Here is a 22,466-nt window from a genome sequence, read left to right as displayed (position 1 = left end):
CCTTCCCTGACATATAAAGCCACACCCCCACCTCTCTTTCCCTTCCTGTCCTATGTAAAAAGGTGATACCCTTCTGTGTTCACATTCCAGACTTGCCTTTCATCCCACCAAGTTGCTGTGATTCCCACTAGATCATACCCTCCTATTCCCAGGAGAGCTTCAAGCTCTTCCTACTTATTACCCAAGCTCCTAGCATTGGTGTACATGCACCTCAACTCCTTCCCACCGCTTCCTTTCCTTGGAGTTCCCAGCCTCCTCCTTCCTCCCATCCTCCCTAATACCTGGCCTCTCTCTGAAGGAGTCCTGTCAGTCCCTGCAGTATCTCTAAAACCCAGCCCTGATCCTCCCCCCACACTTGTCCAGTGCAGACATGTTCCTGGGGGGCCTGAACTCCCCCCCCCCCGGCTCAGTTTAAAGTCTTCCAGACAAAGCTCGCTAGAGCATCTCCAAAGGACCTTTTCCCCATCCTCTTGAGGTGTAACCCGTCCCTTGCCAGCAGTCCATTGGCAAGAAAATGAGTGCTGTGGTCAAGGAACCCAAAGCGTTCCTTCTGGCACCACACCCTAAGCCAGTCTTTCACCTCGGAGGCCCTCCTGTCCCTTCCTGGCCCAAATCCCTGGACAGGTAAGATTGACGAGAAGGCCACTTGGGCCTTCAGCTCCCTGAGTTTCTTCCCCAAGGCCTCAAAGTCCCTGGTGGTCCCAACCACACCCTGCCTGGCCACATCGTTTGTGTCCACATGGATCACCAGGAGCGGCACATATTACATATAGCTAATATTCATTTGTGCTGTAGACTGTAGGTGCCATTCTGGAAAGGGAAAATAACTCTAAGTTGTGCACTTGCTTAGTTCTGAGCAAAGTTCACCTGTTTCTATGCCAACCTTAGTATGATAATCTGCCTTGAGGAGAGCAAGTGATTTGAGTTATTTTGGTTCTATTCATCAAAATGGTACTCTGTGTCCACTTCACTGGATGAGAGGTCCTCAAATTGTGTGAGCAAAGTCAAAGGATAAAAGAAGATACATCTCCTAGCAAGTACCGACTGTTAAGGAAATGGTATGGCATTTCCTTTGTGTTTTGCCCTGTCTAGAGTCTTTTAGAAGTGGTGGTTTACAAGCTTTGTAAGGATGTATTCCCACAAAGAATTTTTTGAGAAGTGCTTTTGATGTACTTCTGAACTCTAGAAGGTCCGTGCTAGTTCTCTGCTAATTTCCTTCACACCTTCTGATGGTCTATAACACAATTAGAGTTTTAGCCTTCTAGTGGTACAGCCATCTTTTTGTCCCCATAATGTGGAATATAGCCTCTTTCTAAAGCATACTTTCTGTACTACAATTGCTGTAATAACTAAGATCTGCTAAGCACACATGCTTTAATGCAACTTCATCTACAGTAACCTACTGACAACAAGGAGAAAAGACAGTCATTAAGCAGGAGATGGAAGTGACTTCCTTTCCATGAGTCTCAGATTCTAAAGGCTGAACTTAGTAACAGGACCAAATGGGAATTCTTTAATTATCTCTTGCTTTAGATTAGTTCTAGATGCAGAGGATGATAATAACAATGCTTTTACAAAAGAGTTGAAGTGACAGCTGATGGGGATGATGACATTATGTTTATATCATGCCTATTTTCCTCTTGCAAGAAACCCAAGGATGCTTACATAGTCCTTCTTCTCCTTTCCATTTTACCCTTACAACATCCTCATGCAGTCGGTTAGGCTCACTGACAGTAACTGGCTCAGTGTGCTTCATGGAAATGTGGAGACTAGAAACCAGATCTCACAAGTCCAATACTCTAAACCATTATGATGCACTGGCTCTCATTAATAGTAATGGTAATGGTGATGGTATGAAGAAATGGTTAAATATTTGAGGGTTAGGTGTAAGAAAGAAATAAGAAGTAAACAAGCACCTACCATTAAAAACCTAGTTCAGCAAATAAGCAAGCTTAGCAATCTGATGCCTGCCCAAAAATGTAAAGCCTAAAGATGTGTTTTTCTGCTAGTAAAATGGAGCTAGCCTTCTCTCCCTTGGGAGTGGATTACAGAACCTACTATGAAGCCTCCACAGAATGTGCCTGTAATGGGATGAGCTAAAGAAAAATGTTTAACAAACTCACAACAGTGATAACAGTGCTATTTGACATCTACATGAAACCGCTGGGAGAGGTCATTAGGAGGTATGGGCTGCGGAATCATCAGTACGCTGATGATACCCAGCTCTACCTCTCTTTTTCAACCAATCCAGTTGAGGCAGTGGGTGTACTGAACCGGTGCCTGGCCAAGGTAATAGACTGGATGAGGGCCAATAAACTGAAGTTCAATCCAGACAAGGCGGAGGTCCTGTTGGTGGGTGGTTCAGGCTCCGGGGTAGGTGACCTGGACCTTGTCCTGAATGGGGTTGCACTCCCTCTAAAGGACAGGGTCCTCAGCTTGGGAGTGCTCCTCGACCCAGAGCTGTCTTTGGGAGCTCAAGTGACTGCGGTGGCAAGGAATGCTTTCATTCAGCTTCAGTTGCTCCATCAGCTGTTCCCAACCTGGAGAACTATTGCTTGGCGACAGTGACACATGCACTGGTTACTTCCCGATTGGACTTCTGTAATGCACTCTACGTGGGGCTGCCCTTGAAGACAGTCCGGATACTTCAGATGGTGCAAAATAGAGCAGTCAGGTTGCTGACAGGGACTGGGCATTATTCTCATATAACCCCAGTCCTCTACCAGCTTCACTGGCTCCCCATCGAAGTCCGGGCACAATTCAAGGTGCTGGTTATCACCTACAAAACCCTTAACGGCTTGGGACTTGGATATCTAAAGGAACACCTGCTTCCATATTTGCCCTCCCACCCTTTGAGATCAGCAGCAGAGGCCCTCCTCTGGGAACCCTTCATGAAAGATATTAGGAGGGTGAGTACCCGGGGGAGGGTTTTCTCTGCGGTGGCGCCCCACTTATGAAATGCGCTCCCCAGAGAGGTCCGCCTGGTGCTGTCGTTATTTGTTTTTCGGCGCCAGGCCAAGACCTTTTTTTTGAACAATATTTTAGTAATTGTTGACATTATTTATTGGTTTTAAAATATTTAGCCAGGATGTATCCAGATTTATATGTATCTATTTGTATTAGTATTTATTTATGATGTTGAAAGCCGTCCCAAGGCTTATGTGAATGGGACAGCATACAAAAATTCCAAATAAATAAATAAGCAGTCCCATGACAAGGAACTCTAATGGGAAAAGGAGTCCAAGGTGGCTGGGAAATCTTAAAAAAATGACATTCTAAAGGTGCAACTACAAGCAATTCCAGCAAGAAAAATGTGTAGGAGGCAATAGCAGAAGACCATGTGGCTTCACAAAAAGCTGAGATAATTTAAAAACAAAAAAGAACATGTATAGGAAGTAGAATGAAGGGCAGGCTACACAGGAAGAACACAGGCAGGTAACACAGAATTGCAGGGAAGGCATCAGGAAGGTGAAAAGTAGGAATGAACTGAAGCTTGTGAGGCAACAAAAAAACCTTCCTCAGTTATGTCCTTCAGTACATGTAAAAATCAACTCTATGATTCTATGATAAGGGCAAATGGACTTTCAAACAACCTGGTTCTACGGTGTGTGTATGGCTTCACATATCACAAGCAACAGTTTAAATTGTGACTAGAAACAAGCTGCCCCGAGGCTTCGGCAAGGGGCGGCATAGAAATGTTATAATAATAACAACAACAACAACAACAACAATAATAATAATAATAATAGTAACCAGATAAGTTGTTGGTATCACATGCTCCCTTAAAGTGTCCATGTTCAGCAGTCTGGCCACAGCATTCCAAACCACCACTGCTAGAGATGACATTTAAATTTACGAAGCTACAGTACAGTCTTAGGATCTCTTATCCATAAAGTTCACAGTTTAAGTATACTGTTGGATTCAGCTCTGAACCTATAAAAAAGAATTGGGTGGAACCATTGCCTGTCCTTGTGAAATGAGTTTTCATCTCTAGCTGACAGAAATGCAAAAGTGGTAACAGCCACATTGCCCAGAAGATCACCATACCTTCTAGTAATGTTTTAACAAATTTTAAATGGTATTAAATTTCATCACATGCATTAAACATGCATTTATATTATTCTATCGAAGTTTTTTTATGGTTGTGAGCCGCCTCGAGGCTTCGGCGAATGGGACGGCATAGAAGTCTCCTAAATAAATAAATACCCAATGCTAAAAAGATTGAACATCCTTATTCTAGAGCAAATGAAGCATCATAAAGCAGTAACATAACTGTGGATGGAAGACTTAGGTCTTTCTTGGCCATTTTACTTTCATGCATGTTCACCTCTAATTCTTTCCCATCTCATCCATACAGTAATCTGCAAATACTTTTAAAAATTCTCTGAAAATACACTTTTCAAAATGTAGTTTAATACATTTCTTTTGAACCATGAACTGCATCAGAACTCGATTCCAGTTCATACATGGGCCAGGAGACATGGATCAGATCAGTTCTTATCAGAATTTGCAAAGTTGACCATTTCAGAATCCTAAAAATAAAATATATGCAGAACATCCATTGGACATACTTAGATGATGTAATTACTTGAAAATAAATAATTGTCAATTGTGGCATGTGAGGCAGGTACAGAGATGTCTGTCAACATTCCTTTATTCTGTAACTCACTTTCTAGAAAATAGGTCATATGAAGGAGTGTCATTATCAATATACTTCAGTACTGACCTAGAGAGACCTCTAGAGGTGAAACATGATCTGAGTTTTCATGTATTTATTTAGCACTTTTGTGCATAAGACCAAATTTTTATAACTTTTATTTCAGCTAATGCAAGGCCTTCATAATAAAGACAAACAAAACATGTCTCCTCTTGCAAGGACATTACACAGTAGTTCCCTGGTCCTGTTTCATGTAGTGAAGGAGGAATTGTATCACTTCACATCAGAGTAGAAGCTTTCTTGGTGAGCATTAAGGAGGAAGAAGTGTCTTGTTTCCAGGCATTCTCTACTGTCTTGTAATGTCTACCAATGTGTGCTTGTGATGATGAACATGCATATATTGCAAGGGCAGCGAAACCTTTTGTATTTGTGGACCCATTCGGCAATTGGAGAAACTGTTGTGGGCAGTGCTTTTTTTGTAAAAAAAAAAAAAAAAAGGGTGCCGGAACTCATGTCTTGGAGTCACACTTTTACACTAAAAAAGATTTTCAATTCACCAACTTGTTTTGAAATAAAGAACTTATTTACCTTTTGCACGTAGCCAATCACTCTACACAAACATAAACATAATGGTAGCCGCCGGCAGTAAGCACTGAGCGCGCGACCACACACACCAATCCCAAGCTGAGCAGCGTCCCAAGCTGAGCAGCACCCTCACAATCAGCATGGACACACAAGCAGCCCGCAGGTGATTCAAAATCACTCCATTGGAAAAATCTGTCAAAAAAAAGGTGCCGGAACACTGTTCCGGTGCGTTCTATGACAAAGCCCTGGTTGTGGGTATGATCTCAAAATGGCTGCCACAGAGGGTATGGGTACTAAAAAAGGACAAGTATCCTGGACAAAAGAATGAGTACAAGGCAGTGGTGGGACTCTGAGCCCCAACACACTAAAGAACTCATTCAAACACATTTGTCAGTACCAAGAGAATCATGAACCAAACCCCTTTTTTCCTCTATCCGTTTGCCAACAAGCTCATTCTTCCTATTCATTTTTATCACCATCACAGGGCACCCTTTATTCTCCCCCTTTCAATTTCTTGGTAGCTGGGTAAACTATTTGCCCTCCCGCCCCCTGAGATTGGCAACAGAAGCCCTCCTCCGGGAACCCTGTGAAAGATATTAGGAGACAGAGTACCCGGAGGAGGGTCTTCTCTGCGGTGGTGCCCCATCTATGAAATGCGCTCCCCAGAGAGGTCCACCTGGTGCCGTCATTATATGTTTTTTGGCGCCAGGTTAAGACCTTTTTATTTAATCAATATTTTAATAAGTTTTAATATTGAATTGTATTATTGCATTTTATTAATTGCAGCCAGAGTGGGTCGTCAATTTATTTATGCTGTTAGCCATCCAGAGACATTAGTAATAGGATGGCATACAAATTTTATAAATAAATAAATAAAATACTAGGGAAAATGACAACCTGCATTTGGCTGCCATCTTTATTTCATAACAGTGTCTCTGAGTCCCACCTACGATCCAGGGATGCTCATGGGAAATGAAGAGGGTGGCAGATTCTTTCTTTGCTTTGAAGTCAGGGAGGTGGGTCACCTCAATGGGTGCCGACAGTGATGTCCAGGGCACATTGGTGTCTGTGAGCACCCTGTTATTTTCCTCTACCTTACAGTATTCTGGGAACTGAAAATACAAAACCTACAATATTTTCCACTCATGCCACTCAGTTAAAGCAAGCAGACATTGAGGAATACAATCTGAATGGGACTATGAAGAAAGCAACCATGTAAAATGGTGGAATATTAAAGGGAATAAACCCAGACAGAGAAAAGTTATTGATTAAACTAAAGAATATGTTCTGGTCATGTAGTTGATGAACCAAAGTTTTCTCAAGAGCAAGGAGTTAACCTTAAATCACCCCCTCCTAGATGAGATGGCTTGAGAAGTTTCCTCAGATTCCAAAGCTCTTCTTGTTAAATGAAAAATTGGCAGTGCAGGATACAGCTACAGCATTGCCAATACATGGCAGTTCAGCCTTTGTTTAAATACTAATGGTGAAGGAGAATGTACACATCGTGTGGCAGCCTAACTCACTCTTAAACGGCTCTTACTATTAGGAAGTTTCTCCTAACATTTAGCCAAAATCTTCCCTTGATTCTAGTCCTGCTGTCTTGAGCAATGGAAAACAGCTCCACTCTCTCTTCTGCATGACAGCTTTTCGGATATTTAAAAACCTCTTTCATGTTGCCACTTAATCTTCTCTTCTGCTAAACATACACAGTTCTTTCAACTGTTCCTCACAGGGCTTGGCTTCCGGAACTCTCATCATCATAGTGATCCTTCCCTGAATTAATTACATTATGTCAAAGACCTTCTTAAATGTGGTACCTAGAACTTGAGTCAATATTCCAAATATGGCCTGACCAGCACAGAATACAACAGGAGTATGACTTCCTATGATGACACTATGCTGCTGTTAATATGGCTTATGAACATAATGGTTTTGTTGTTGCTGTTTTATTTTCTAGTTATAGTTCATCTTTTTTTCTTTACTATATATGACAGTATAAATCTGTGCAAGTAGACATTTTGCCTTAAAAGGTAGGATATAAAATCTGAAAGAAAAAAATCTGTCTATGCATTAAAAATAAACAGATTTTGCCCTGCTTGTGTATACGTTCTCACTTGTAAAGCATCCCATATATATTACTTGAGGAAATCTTTGCATTTTTTCTATTTAGGTGAATCAACTGAAAAAATAAGTAGTGAAGCAGCTCAGATGCCAGAATCTACAGAACCTGCTTACAGCAGTCATATAGTAAATAAATCACAGGAAGAAATTGAGTCTGAGAAGAACCCAATTTCCAAGGAAATTTGGATGGACTATGAAGATTTCTGTATTTGTTTTCAGTAAGAAATGTTTTGTTTTGTTTTGGTTGTTAGGGGAGCTGTATCAGTGAAAATATAATACATTTTACTGTTGTACTGAAAACACAGAGCAAGTTAATTGTACTTGGGTTCAATTGAAAGCTATGTAAAAAGTTAGTCATGTCAAATTTGTCCCATTGATTTGGGGGGATTCAGAGCAAGTGAGTTGTGTGACTCACTCTGGATCCAACGTACTGAATCTTCAAAATAGACCAATTTGTGAATGCAGCTAATAGCTGCCTTATAAAATGCATTCATGGTTTCTGAAGTGCCTACCAGCAAAGCAAACTAGCAGATTTTCCTGATAAAACCCTTTGTAGCTTTTTGCTGTTAAATGTAAGATCAGTTTTTCAAATTATAAGAATGATATTTTTTTTAATAAGTTTTATTTGAAATTATAATCCTAAACAAAAACAGAAAACCTACAAACAACATCCATCATCAAAAACATTGGGCCCACTGGGTCAGCCCCCACACCCTTCTTTTTCCATTTATGATAACTTAAAAACATATTTAAATCTATGCAAAGTCCCATTTCTCTAGCCAATAATAAAAAGAGTCCCAAGTTTGATAGAAGTCATTAGAATGATATTTCTGTTAAGCTTACATAAAGCAATACCATGAGACCCATCATGTCAAGTTCTTTATGTATGAATATAGAATAGGCCCAGTGGGCCCCTCAAACATTCAGAAGACTCAGAGCCACAATCAAAGCTTGGGCATTTGCCAAGGAGCTGCCACTTGGCATTGGCCCATTGGTGAGAAAGCCCCGGACTTGCTCCTCCTCCTCACTATTGCAATTTGTTTCTTCACCTGCCTCTCTGCCAGTCAAACAAGCATGTCTGATGATGAGAAAGAGGATAAGGAGTAATACCAGCTAGCAGCAGTGAGAAGTTAGATTCATTGAAAAAGAGGGCCCATGGAGGGTACATTGCTGTCTTAAGGGCTGTCAAAAACCTTGAGCTGACACTGACTGACCAAGCTGCTCAAAAGCCCTCAGCTGATGTCTGTGACATCCGGGTCTGATGTTAAGAATGTGATATGGGATCGAAAGCTAACATGGCAGTGTAGGGTGAGGTCAAAGAATCTTGTTTCAAAGATGCAGCAGAGGGACTAGAAATGTGGAGTCACAAGATTCTGCATAAGTCAAGGGGTTTTAAACCTCTGTGCCTAAGGGTGGAGAGATCCCTGCAGCATTACAAGCCCAATTAGCTGGTCAATGCAGAGTGATGGAGGATGGAGCATTTGTGTTGGAGAATTTCTCTGCAAATTTAGTGGAATGCACTGAACAATAAGTCTGAATCTTGTTTAAGAGAAGTGGTATAACACTCAAGATAAAATTCCCAAATCCTTACAGCTATGATAACCCCATTCTGCTGACCAAAAGAACCCCCTCCCCATATTGTGCAAGTTTTCAAGATCTCATCTTTAGGCAAACTGTTATAATGTATGAAGGGAAGGCATAGGGGAAATTTTGAAAATACCCTTCACCCTTCTCTTCCAGCAGCCTTTTATAAAATCCTGCCTACTGAAGAGATCCATGGATCAATAAGTAATACAATAAGTATTATACAATTTGGAGGTAATCTTTTGGATAGCCTAACTAGAGTTTGATTTTTTCTTGTAGTCAGCACGTCTATCTTTGCTTTTTCCCACTGTGCCACCCACATCCCTAGGTAATATTTCAGACCAAACAATTTACTATGGGAGCATCCCCTGAAATGAAGTGAAATCACTGATAGGATCATTTAGCACAGCATCTTTAGGATTTGGTTGAACTTAGTATTGCAGTTTATCCATCATGACCTGAGCACATGACTGTACTTTTTAAAAAATCAGAGTTAATATTTGTTATGATCCTGGGTTTAACCAAAACATGATAAAGGAATCATGGGGGCAGTCATTGTGATATGCAAAACTTCATATTGCATCCATGACAACAAAGCAAAGTCAATCACTTTCATAATGAGCACACCACAGTTCATCAGATGAAAACTAAGCAGCCAACCACAAGTCCAGTTGTTTCAAATCAGCACACTCATCTTGGCTATTTGAGCTCATGTTGGCAAGATAGATAAACTTTATTTCAGTCAAAGACCAGCTCCGTTCAATAAATACATAGATTAAAAAAGAACTAAAATAATGATGCCAACCCAAATAGGGTAAAAACACTGTGGCTAAAACTCCAATGAACAATAGGAATTTATAACAAAAAGAAAATAATTCATCTGTTAGTAGTCATTAATGGATACAAATTAGTTGCATGGTTCCCACTTCACTAAGTTGCATGTATTTGGAAATTTATTACTACTACTGTTACAACTACTACTAATAACTACAATAATCAAATGCTAAATAATTATCCAAGAAATATAGAAGAATGGTTAGTTTCTGTGTTCTTGTTATTCAACAAGGTTTAAGGGAGAGAGTTCTTTATTACTAATGTTAACATATGCATTTTCATCTTTTTAGGAACCTGTATGTTTTCCACAAAACAAATACCTATATCTACACTTACCAGAAGTCAGATTTTAGGGTAAGTAAAATGATGACATGATTTATTCCACTGTTTATAAATTATAAGGGCATTATACAACCCAGTACATCTCAGTTTTCCATGCGCTATGTAAATATATGCTTTCCTCAATAAAATATCAGGCAACAAAATACTAATACAAGTAAGCCATCCAGAGACTTCTCGTAATGGGACAGCATAAAAAAAACTTTAAATAAATATAAATAAATAAATAACAGAAAAAGCTGATACAAATGCTAAAAATACAAATAATTAGCATAAAATGCTATCATGATAAGATCTAATGTATGTAATGCATTAAAATATACTTTTAGAGCAAATAATATAATTTTACATTTACAATACAGTGGAATAAAATTAGGCTCTCCATCAATTTAATAACTCTTTGCATCTCAGCTAATTTTGGGTTTTTTTACTGCCAAATATTAGCAATATTAGGAAAAATTGAAGTATCTTAATGGCCATAGCATACTGTGGATCACCCACTCCATGGCAAGAGATGGAGGCCCACTCAAGAGAAGAAAAATCCACGCACAAGATCCTCCTTTGACCAGCATTGGAAAGTTCCAGCAATGTGTACTTCACAGTGGGTTCTCCAGCAGTGCTAAGGGTGAAAAAGATGCATTTTTGGGATGTGTAATGGGTGATCCAAAGCCCTATTGTTCCATAGACATGCCCCTGGAATAGGTCTGTGTAGAGTAAATCATGCCAACTCTGAAACTGGAATAGCTCTTTGTTTTCCTGCTAGATGCAATGGAGGAATTAACCAAGAAGAAAGGTTTGAAATATGTCCTTTTCTCTGGCTGGTGTGAGTTTTCCAGGACTTTAGGATTGCTGGTTCCTTTGCTATGGATTCTCCATACCCCACGCAGTACGATTATTATACAATTCATCACTCATTCATATACTGTAATACTATTGATTGTGATAATTCACCAGTGTTTATGCTGCATGTACAGTGGTTTCAAAGCCTGCTTTATATACTGCACCTGTGTTTCAACACAATGATTACTATTTGATCATTCTGTAGTTATATCAAAACATGACAAATTCTGATCAGAATATTGGGTTGGATTCAGATTTAGTTAGACAAAAGCCTTTGAATTCAGTGGGACTATAGCCATGACTGTCTTTGTTCCCGCTGATTTCAGTGTATCTATTTTTAGTATGACTAAGCCTGAATCTTACTCATCATGTCTATGTCCTGGTCTCTGTTTGCTATCATCTATGATAACACTGATGAGATATCCTTCCATGTCCCTTCCTGCAGTATACTCAGCATCTCCACTGCCCATATAGATTTTCAGGAGCTAGAATGGCACCATCCACTCACATATCAACCTACATGTAGAGAAGCATATATAGAGAAACTAGGTAAAATAAAAACCTGTTGGATTAACAAGTAATTTTACTCGTATTTTACTCATATTCAGCATTCAGTTGGGATTTTCAGTTCTGTGAAATTAAACTAGGCACTATAATTTTACTTTACAGGAACACATTTCATGGTATTTTGAGTGAATCAAAAGAATGAATTTGCCAAGATTGAAAATAACTGTGCTGCAGACTCCCTTTAGCTTCAAAACTCATGTAATTTAGCCAATATGGTCTAACTAATTAAATCCCAGTTGCAGAATTAATACGGCTATTACTTCATTATGTTAAATAGCCTTATGTTTTCTCATTTGAAATACATAGGGCAATATACAGTGCTGGCAGTACTAAACACATAACACTAGCACAAATGACTATAGCACAATGGAAAAGCAGTGCTTGCTAGTACAACCCAGGAAATGACCTACTGTCATTTCCAGAATGGGACAATTCCGTGGTCTCCCTTCTGTAACTTCTGTCTTGCTCTATTCTTGAAGTGGAAGTTTTGGTTAATTTCCAGTTCTGCCTTAATTGGCTGTTTCCAACATTGGATACTACAGTAATACTCAAAACCAGAAACTCAGGAAGGCATACATTAAATGTGTCATACAAGAAAATAAAGTTTTTAATAAATTAAAACAAAAGCTAATTGGTATGGGAAAAACCCCAAAGCTTTGATAAAAAGACCTTTCATTCTTCACAGCACTTTGAACTATAGTTTTAAATGAAGCTTAAAGAGCTAAAAGGCTAGATAAAAAGTAAACCCTATGTTCTCCTTACAGATGCTAGATGATCGTGTCTCATATTATTTATGTGTGGACAGTTTGAAGCCTACTGATATCCTGGTTAGCTTTTCTGCATTAGTACACTGGGGAGATTCAGGAGGTAAGATCAGTACAAAGCAAAAAAGGAATGTTGATATAGATACTTTTAAGATTTCATCCAAAAGGAATTCAAAAGTAATGAAAACTCTATTAGAACAGACATTGGCAGTATGTAGATCTGGATCTATTGGGTTACTTGCAGTAGACAGGATTATTTATTTCTGATTGTTTTTACAATAGCATCAACAAATGTCTTCCCTCCCAACACTAAATTCTACTGCTGAAGTGAAGAAAGTTGGGAATAACCAGGAATAGATATTTGTGGGAAAAGACTATGAGCTGTATTTGTCTGTAGTGAAACTGAGTGTAAGTCACACACCCTCAACACACAATTTTGTTTTTTTTCTTGGCTCGGGATTGCTTAATTTTAAGTGAATGCTTTTATACCAGGCTCCAATTGATGGACATCAGGATTTTTGGAAGGAATTGAAGTAGATACTGAAAGCCTGATGTTTGCCTACCATTGCATTAATGCTGCAATATTTCTCTATTTTCTATATTTTGATACATAGTTTGTCCTTTATATGAAGAGTATTTGGGGGAAATCTTGTTCACAATTAAATGTTCTTAAGCTCAGAGCATTTGGTGAAACTATGCATGTTAATGGCTTACTATTGCAGCATTTATCTCCCACTCATCTAAGAACCAAGTCAATTGATTCAACCAACCATCACTTTATGTAATAATTCTAGAGAGATTCTATGTTTTGCCATGACTCACTCCTGAAAACCTGAGAGTTAGGTACTGTGTGGCCCTCCAAATATTTGGCCTGCAGTTCCCATTAGCCCTGGCCAGCATAGTCAGTGGTAAAGGATGATGGGAGGTACAGGTCATAGTATCCAGAAGGCCACAAGATATCCACAAGATGCCTTCAAGGGATATAATAGAATAAAGCTTATATTTGGCTCAAATGTTCTGAAAATAAACTGCCTTCTTCTAAAAGGTGTCATCTTGCAAGAACCCACTGTTTACTTTAGTATTATAACTAATGCTGTGTTACTGCGAAACTATATATTGACAGATTTATATGCTAAGATGACTTTCTCATTATTTATTTATTTATTTAGTAAACTTCTATGCCGCCCCATTCGCCAAAGCCTCGGGGCAGCTCACAGATATAAATAATTATCCTTTTTGGCTTTGTTTGTTGCCTCTTTTCTGCAAACTATCCAGAACACTTGTTTTCTAATGCCTATTTTCAATTCAGTTATATTAACTTTGAGCATATGACTGTGTAGGTGCCACATACTGTTCACTAAGGAAGAATATGTCCTTCCATGCCCCTGCTTCCAAGCTACCAAATTTTGCTCCTTGCATGATCATTCTGGTAGACTTAAACATAGAAACAGAATGAGTCAGAAGGATCTTCCCGGCCATCTAGTCTGACCCCCGGCTCCAGCCGGCTCGCTCACAACATGCCCACCATGTGCATGTCCAGCCTGTCTTTGAACACCCTCACTGATGGGGCCTCAACCACCTCCCATGGAAGCCCATTCCATACCCTCGGGGTCCTAACTGTCAGGAAGTGCTTCCTGGCATCTAAATGGAACTTTGGTTCCCTGAGCTTTGTTTCGTTGGAGCGCTTCCTGCCTTCCTCTGCTGGGGAAAACAGGTCTCTACCCACCTCCGTGTGACATCCCCTCACATACCTGTATGTCGCCAATAGATCCCCTCAGAGTCTCCTCTTTTCCAGGCTGAAGAGATCCAGTTCCCTCAATCTTGCCTCCTACGGCATCCCCTGCAAACTGGCTACCAGCCTTGTAGTCCTACGCTACACTGACTAACTTAGCTATATCCTTCCTGTAATGAGGGGCCCAAAACTGAGCACAATACTCCAGTTGCGGGCACACCAGAGTCGTGTTGAGTGGTAGTAATACCTCTCTTGATCTAGAAGCCACACTTCTGGCTATGCAACCAAGGGTGGCGTTTGCCCTCTTGAACACTGCATCACACTGCTGACTCATGTTTAGCCTGCAGTCAACCAGTACCCCGAGGTCCCTTTCTCAAGTGCTGCTCTCCAGCCACTTGTCACCTAACCTGTGCTTATGACACCCATTCCTATGCCCCAAGTGCAAGACTTTGAACTTATCCACATTGAACGCCATCCTGTTGTCTTCTGCCCACTTCCATAGTCTGTCCAGATCCTTTTGGATCTGGAGTTCCTGCTCCTCAGTTTTGGCCACTGCCCCAGTTTTGGCCACTGCCCCTTCTTCCATGTCTTTTATGAAAAGATTAAACAGGATCGGCCCCAGGACAGAGCCCTGGGGGACCCCACTTGTCACTGGTCGCCATCCCAGTGATTCCCCAGTAATGGTTACCCTCTGCTTTCAGTTAGTCAACCATGCCCTAATCCATCAGACAGTGCTTTGGTGTATCCCAAAACACCTCAGTTTCTCAACCAGGATATCATGGGGCACTTTGTCAAAGGCCTTGCTGAAATCCAGGTAAACCACATCCACTGCATCCCCTCCATCTAGCCATCTTGAAACCTTGTCGTAGAATTCCACAAGGTTTGTCTGGCAGGACCTGTTTTTGCGGAAGCCGTGTTGTGTGGCTGCCAGCCTCCCTCCCCTATCTAGCATCACTAGATCTCTCGCTATTATGAGCCTTCGCATTATTTTCCTACAATGGACGTAAGGCTAACTGCTCTGTAATTCCCCATGTTCCTTCTACTACGCTTTTTGAAAATTGGGACCACTGACGCCACCCTCCAGTCCTCTGGAACTTCACCCGTTCTCCATGAGGCCTCAAAAATGGAGGTCAGTGGGTGTGAGAGAACCCCTGCCAACTCTCTAAGTACGCTTGGGTGTAACCCATCAGATCTTAAACTGTTCAAAGCAAAAAGCCCCTGAAAAAAATGTGCTAGGCTGCAATTCTGTACTCATTTCCAGGGAGTAAGCCCCACAGAACTCAGTGGATGTGCTTCTGAGAAGAGATGTATAGAATTGCACTGTAAGTCTTTCTTATTACTGAGGAGACCAGGCTGGTGAACCTGGGAGAGTGCTTACAAATTATAACTCACAGTTGCTTCTGGCATCATGATCTATCTCTCTCTCTCTCTCTCTCTCTCTCATTCTCTTTGTCTTTATAATTTGCCAACTTATAGGATAATGTACTGGTATTTATCAGCTAATAATTATATTCCTTAATACTTCAAAGCAGCAAATTCTAGGCTACATCTTGGCATATATAAAGATAAATAGATTATCATTTAATCAGAAACATACATTATCTGTGCATTGTTTTTTATAGTTGTTGCACAAAAAGATGGCCATGTACCACCAAAGGGTTTACTCATTGTTGAAAGTTTCTCATGGAAGAATCTAGCTCCAGGACAAATAATCCTAAAGATCCATACATATGCCACTAAAGCAGCTGTGATAAGTCTTCCTGCTGGGTATGTGTCAGTTTGTTACACTGTTCCACCTCAGTGGTTTCAAAAAGAATAATATTTAGCATTGGTGTTCTAAAAAGCAACATTCTTTCTGGCTATAATTGATGCAATGCCAAACTAATGTACCGTATACATATATATTTGTGTTTTATGTATTTATGTGCCGTGTTCTGTAGGTCAAAATAAATTGAGTTAAAGCATTTTGAAATGTTCAGAACCTTTTACACACTGTTTTATAATTGTTACAACAACTCTAGTAAGGTAGATTGGTTATTTCCAAACTGCTGAGGAGAGTCATGCCAAGGCCAAAATAACTGCTGTGTCGTAGACTGTCTTATGGGTTCATGACAGAGATGAACTCTGGGCAAGAACTGATTCCCAGTATATTCTTTTACAGCTCAATCATACAGTATGTGTGTTTCCTCACAATTCCTACTATGTTCAGTAGAACAAACATCCTTTTATACCTAGGATTGCGGCCTCAGTCGCTGTTATGCATTTGCTCTCTATCTTAGTAGTAGTTATTCCACTCCTTAAGATAGGCTCAACTTATTATCCCCATCTTGTCAATAGAGAAAATGAGGCTGAAAAAGTAATGACTTACATAAGATTACCCAGTGAGTAGTTGACTGAAGTGACATTTCAGTCAAGGGCTTCCCATTTCACCCTCTTAGCTACTGCTCTAAACCATTAAGCATCTATATATACAGTTATAAATACTTCCTTTGCGAAATGAGCTATATTTGTCAGTAAATAGGTCAACTACCAGTAAGCCTTAGCACATCTGAACATATAGTATCTTTCAAGGTGTACAAACATCTGTGAGCCAGCCAATAGTTGTAAATAGTTGAAGGAACTTTTCTGTCTGTCAAGTGCTTTGAGATCTGAACAACTAACAAAGAAGAGAGTATTTGACTTGTGCTGAGTTTTTAGAATTGAGTTATTTGGCTGATTAGTGTGCTTATTTTTTAAATGTAGGCGCCATGTGTTACTCTTCACTGCAAGTTCTCCTATAGGGCACCATATCCATCTGTGTAGTATGGTGCCATGTGTGTTTGGTGAAGAGGATATTGTTCTGCCAAATCTTGAGAAGGTATTTGTTACCATAGCAATCAGACCTATTTTCCCATAGTTCACCACTAACTTTCAATAGTTCTAACACCTTTTTCTTACCACAGTGCTTGGATTTCAGAAATACTGCAGCAAAGTTTCCATGCTGCTATATTCTCCTAGACTCCTTTTTATATTACATATTATGATAATCATTGTTAAAGCACATACATACTCACCCACAGGATATAAGTATTGTCCCATGTATATTATTTTATATTAAAACAGAAAATGTGTAATTTCTTTGGACCTAGTAGAGGATTTTTATTAATGGTTAGATGTTGCAGTAATGTATCTGTAAAAAATCCAGTGGCACAGGCATTGTAAATTAGATTACTCTTTGCATTTTTAAACTGAAATATTCGCTTAATGGATTGGGCAGTTCCATTATTTTAGAAATATTCATGTTAATGAATTCATGTTAATTCATAAAATATTCATGTTTCTATGTTTTATAATTGATATTTGCTGCCTAGTTTTATGAGTGTTTATGTTTATATATATTGCTATAAACTGCCTTGTAATGTCTATGTGATTAAATAAGACCAAATTAGAACAAAATATTCAGGTATAGCTGAATCTTTGACTTTACTAGAATAAAGGCCCAGAGTATGGTCTGAATGCCCATAAGGCATCTACCATTTAAAAACTAACCAGGGCTGAAGCTGGTCTGAGCTTGGAGGGAAGACCATACAGGAACTGCAGGTAGCCACCTTGAGTTCCATCATGGGAAAAAAGTGTGCTATAAATCTAATAAATAAATAGAGCCACACAGCTCAGTGCAATAAAGCAAACTGCTTTTGAAAGACTTCAAGTTTCACAAGGAGCTTATCAGCTGAGTTGGTAGGTTGCTGCCTGAGAAAGTCACCCCGAATCTGGAAATTCTCAGGTGCGGATGGCAGTCACAGCATTCCAGAGAAGAGTTAACATGCTGGGAAACTGATTCCCCAAACCAGACACCTTCCAGGCATAGGCAATATTCAATGGGATCATTGTGCAAGTAGCCTCTTTTGGCAATTCTTTTTCACAAGCTGGACCCAACGTGGCAGCCCCAGAGTGAATGGAAATACTAGTTTATGGATTGGGACAGGTCAGCGGAGCTCTCTCATATGAACTCAGCTGGCTATTGCATTCCAAAAAGTGTTTCCATCAGTTTGCCATTGTTCCCAGCAGTGCTAAATCTCCATTGCAAGTGGCGGGTCTCACTTTCAAGGTGAAAATTGGCAGGGTGCAATCAAATCAGTAGGAATGCTACACCCTGTAGGCTACTGCTCCATGAATTACATTTGTTTTTTCAGATAAAATAACGAATTCAGATTATCTTGATAATTTGAAAAGCAGGTTCACTTGAGAGCAGTGAACAAAATAGCAGGTTCACTTGAGAGAAGATAGTATAATACAGCTTCCACATGGCTTGAAGTGTCTGATTCTGCCTAATCATGGGATCTAAGCAAGGTCAGGCCTAGCTAAAATCTGCATTGGGTGACTTAAATGTTGTGAAGTGCCCAGGAGCTTTGGCTATGGGTGGTATAACAATCTAATGCAATGATGCTGATGACGACAATGATGCTGACTCTGAGAAACCAAAAGAATGGACCCTCTGCCATGGGTTTTAGTTCCCAGTCAGTCATGGAACTGGGTAACTTTGGGCCAATCATGTACCCTCAGCTTAACCAACCTCATAGGACTGTTGTAAAATGGAAGGAGGAGAACATTATAAGTGGTATTGAGTTCCTTATAAGAGGAAGAAAGGTGGAATATAAACATAATGCAATAATAATAATATATCTGAGTCATAGCAGTATATTGTCATAAGGTACAACAGTAGATATTAATTAGCTCCACCCCCTTAGCTACCATCCTGCATCTGGCTCCATTGGTGGAACTAAGGGTTCTAACAAAAAACAAAGTAGATCTTGCAAGCCCACATCACCTCTAACATATCAGGATCAGAGCAGATGTAAAATATGGAGTAGGGAGTAAGAAGGAGAGAAGTGGCTGCCATCTGAAATCAGTGAAGCAATGCAAATCACTATTTATGGTGGGGGTTCCTGTGAGAAAATTAAGTCTATAGTCTAAAGTACATAGCAACTGTACTTCTAATGGGAAAGCAGATCCATAAATCTCATGCAATTTCATTTTAAAATAAGAGGAAGGCATTATCTTCATGGTAGAACAACACTAAGAGAGAAAATTATTCATGCAAACTGCAACAGGGTTTTGAAATATGGTTGCTGCCCTCCTTAATGCTATTGGTCAAAAGCATTTAATTAATTAAATAATTAAGGCTATTGGTCAACCGAGGATCTGTAATTCATATCTCAATAAACTCAACAAGTGACTTTTTGCAGGATTTTCTTTCCAGTGGAATTGTTGACAAAATGAGCAAATGAATGCATGCATAGAATATAGCTCAACTCATACAGCCTTTCATTAACTTCATCCTGTGCAAATACCTTGGGCTCCTTTACATGCAAGCAATTATGCATGATTTTAGAGCAGGAATCAGTAATTCCATTTTAGCATTGCAGAAATTCCTAATGGATTTTATTTAAAATATATATGCTGTTGGAGTATTAATACACTTCAAATAGTTCTGTCTAATGATAGTTCCTGAATTTTCTCCCCAGGAGAGTTACCGGTTTATGGAGCAAGCTGCTGCTATCATGAAAGCTATTGGAACTGTGCTAATTAATTTCGGGCAGGCAGAAAACCTTCCTAAAGCCATGAGGGCTCTGGAATTAACACACTGCCCTCCCAGCCTCTGTGGCACAGGAATAGCTAGAGAACACTTCAAGGTGAAAAACAAGTACTCAGGCTTTTAGTTAAATTGTGGAATACTTTGTATGTGCTTTCCAAATGCTTTCCCCCCGCACTCTCCTTTTTTGTAATGAAGCCATTAGCTGAATTTCCTGGTTGCCGAAATTCACAATTTGAAAATAAATATAATGCCATACAGAGATAACTTAAAATGCCTAGATGTTACTCGGTGTCAGCAAAAAGTCCAAACCTATCTCCTGTTAAGATGAATTAATAGAGTTGGATTATACTGGACAACTTGACTATACTGGTTTCTATGTTCTGGCTGCTTAGTGACAGATCAACATACAATTAGATGCTTGGACTCCAAAGATTCAGCTCAGCCCCACTCTGGCCTCCTGCAGCTGAGATTAAACAAAAACGCCAAAAACAAAAACACCATGCCAGCAGTTTCTCTTGGGTGCAGTTGGGCCTTGGAGGGGACAAAAGGGATGTGCTGGGAGATGGAGAGGAGATAAGTCTGTGGCATCATTTTGCATCAATTCCTATTAGCACTCCAGCCTCCTTCCTTTCCCACCCCCAGCTCTTAGTCCATTGTTGTTGTTACATGCCATCAAGTTGTCTCCAACATATGGTGACTTTATGAACGGATGCCTTGCAAATGTGGAAAGCAAAATAATGGCACACAGACTGGAAATGTTCAATACGCATCTCAGTCCTCAAGAAAGGAGATGCAAAATAATGCAGCAATGATAGGACCATTATGATAATTTTCCATGCAAGTAAAGTGATGTTCAAGGTGTTGCAACACAGAATTCTGAAAGGAGAAATGGATTACAAAAAGGAAGAGGTACTTGAGAGCATACTGCAAATATATGTCGGCTATTGGAGTGCACCCAAAGAGTTTGAGAAGAAGATAAGTCTGCGCTTTATAGACTACACAGCATTTGGCTTCATGGATCATGAGGAGCTATAGATGGTCCTGAAAGAAATGGGTGAGCCTCTTGATTGTCTTTATGAGTAACCTGTGTCATGGACAAGGAGCTACTGTTAAGACAGTTATGGAAAACCAGAATGGTTTCCTATTGAAAAAGGCATCAGAGAAGATGTGCATTATCTCCCTATTTGTTCAATATGCAGTTCATAAGAAAAACTGAATTAGAACAATGGAGCTGGAATAATAAAGAATAACACATTTAATAGCTGCAGTGAGACTAATTATAGCTAAGAATTAGAAAATAAAATAGGATTACCACTTGTCTGATTGGTATAGTGGAGTTTGGAAACTAGCTAGTAACAATAAAGTAATATGTGAAATTAAAGTGACAAAAGGGCATATGAAGAAAAAATAGTTTAATGAGATTTGGGGTATTTATGAGTATGTTTTAAAGAAAGGGAAAGGATTAGTACCGCCAAAAGAATCATTACAGTTTTGGAAGGGGAAAATGTCCTGAAATGTTTTTAAGGGTTTTTAAAATTGTGACTTGTATCCTTGGTCCTGGTGGTGAGGAACACAGTAGTTATTTTGGCAATTATTTTTATTGTACATCCATTTTTATTTTTGTATTTTAAATGTTGTGTTAATTTGATTGCATCTTAGACTGGAAATTTATAAAAATATTTTTAGAAGGAAAACTTAATTAGAATCAGAGGAAGAAGGAATACAAATTGGCAGAAGATACATCCATTATGGTCATATTATTGGTAGAAAGCAGCAATGAATTAAAGTGACTCCTGATGAAAGTGAAAGAAGAAAGTACAAAATAGCTGAACATTAAGAAAACAAAATTCACAAGTACAGAATTGCACAATTCAATGTCTACAATGAAGAAACTGAAGGTGTGAAAGATTTTGCACAACCTGGCTCAATCATCCAATTCAGAATATAGACTACAGCCAAGAAAGTAGAGGAAGACTGAGGTTTGGAAGGAAGGGCATTTATGAAGAGACTAGAAAAGTTCCTCAAATGTAAAGACACCTCATTGGAGACTAAGGGCAGGTTCATCCACACTGTTGTAATATCAGTCACTATGTACTGATGTGAAAACTGGACATGAAGAAAGCTACCAGGAAAAAAATGGTGTGTTCAGAACATGGTGCTTTGCCAATATAGCCTAGACCATTGATGGCGAACCTTTAAGAGACTGAGTGCCCAAACTGCAACCCAAAACCCACTTATTTGTCGCAAAGTGCCAACACTGCAATAAAACCTGAATACTAAGGTTTTAGTTTAGAAAAAACAGCCAGTCTAGAGGGTCATTCATTCATAGGGTTTCCATAAGTTGGAGACAACTTGGCAGCATGTAACAACAACAAATATATAGGTGTGTATCTGATACTGTGAGACACTGAACAAATAAGGTGGCTATTTTGAAATATTTTATTATTATTTTTTATTAAAACATTTTTATGCCGCCCCATTCGCCGAAGCCTCGGGGCGGCTCACATCAATAAATAAATTAATAAATAAAGTGATAGCAAAAGGAAGTTCTATTTAGTGTGTGTGATATGTTTTATTATTCATATTCACCCACTCAGTCTAATGCTCAAATATATTGGGCTTCTCTACAATAGTGCATTTGTGATCCCTCAGTCACCAAAGTTTCTGGGTCCATTTCACAAAGATATAATCCTTTAGGGTCTCCCCCTTGTTTTCGAGACATTTTCATGGCGTTTTTTTTTTTTTTAAGAGAAAACAGACTCCATTATTAAATTTTCAAACACACAACAAGCCAGATTGAAGGTCTCATGTATTGTCACAATTCCACTGTGGTGGAGCTATACCACAGTGCAAGCTTATGGTTGGATA

The 22,466-nt window shown here is 39.4% G+C and overlaps 1 protein-coding gene across 1 annotated transcript in view; it reads left to right on the top strand.

Moving 5' to 3' along the window:
* Positions 1-22,466, top strand: part of ADGB (androglobin) — a 94,575-nt gene that overhangs the window by 33,847 nt on the left and 38,262 nt on the right. Inside the window, exons 15-20 of the mRNA XM_044423149.1 lie at positions 7,413-7,581; positions 10,072-10,135; positions 12,292-12,394; positions 15,646-15,790; positions 16,766-16,880; positions 19,528-19,695. Coding sequence (XP_044279084.1) covers positions 7,413-7,581; positions 10,072-10,135; positions 12,292-12,394; positions 15,646-15,790; positions 16,766-16,880; positions 19,528-19,695 — 764 coding nt within the window. The remainder of the gene's footprint in view (positions 1-7,412; positions 7,582-10,071; positions 10,136-12,291; positions 12,395-15,645; positions 15,791-16,765; positions 16,881-19,527; positions 19,696-22,466) is intronic.

The sequence above is a fragment of the Varanus komodoensis genome, unplaced genomic scaffold, assembly GCF_004798865.1.
Source record: "Varanus komodoensis strain SLA01 unplaced genomic scaffold, ASM479886v1 scaffold1, whole genome shotgun sequence".
NCBI lineage: Eukaryota > Metazoa > Chordata > Lepidosauria > Squamata > Varanidae > Varanus > Varanus komodoensis.
This window is presented reverse-complemented; position numbering and strand designations above follow the sequence as displayed.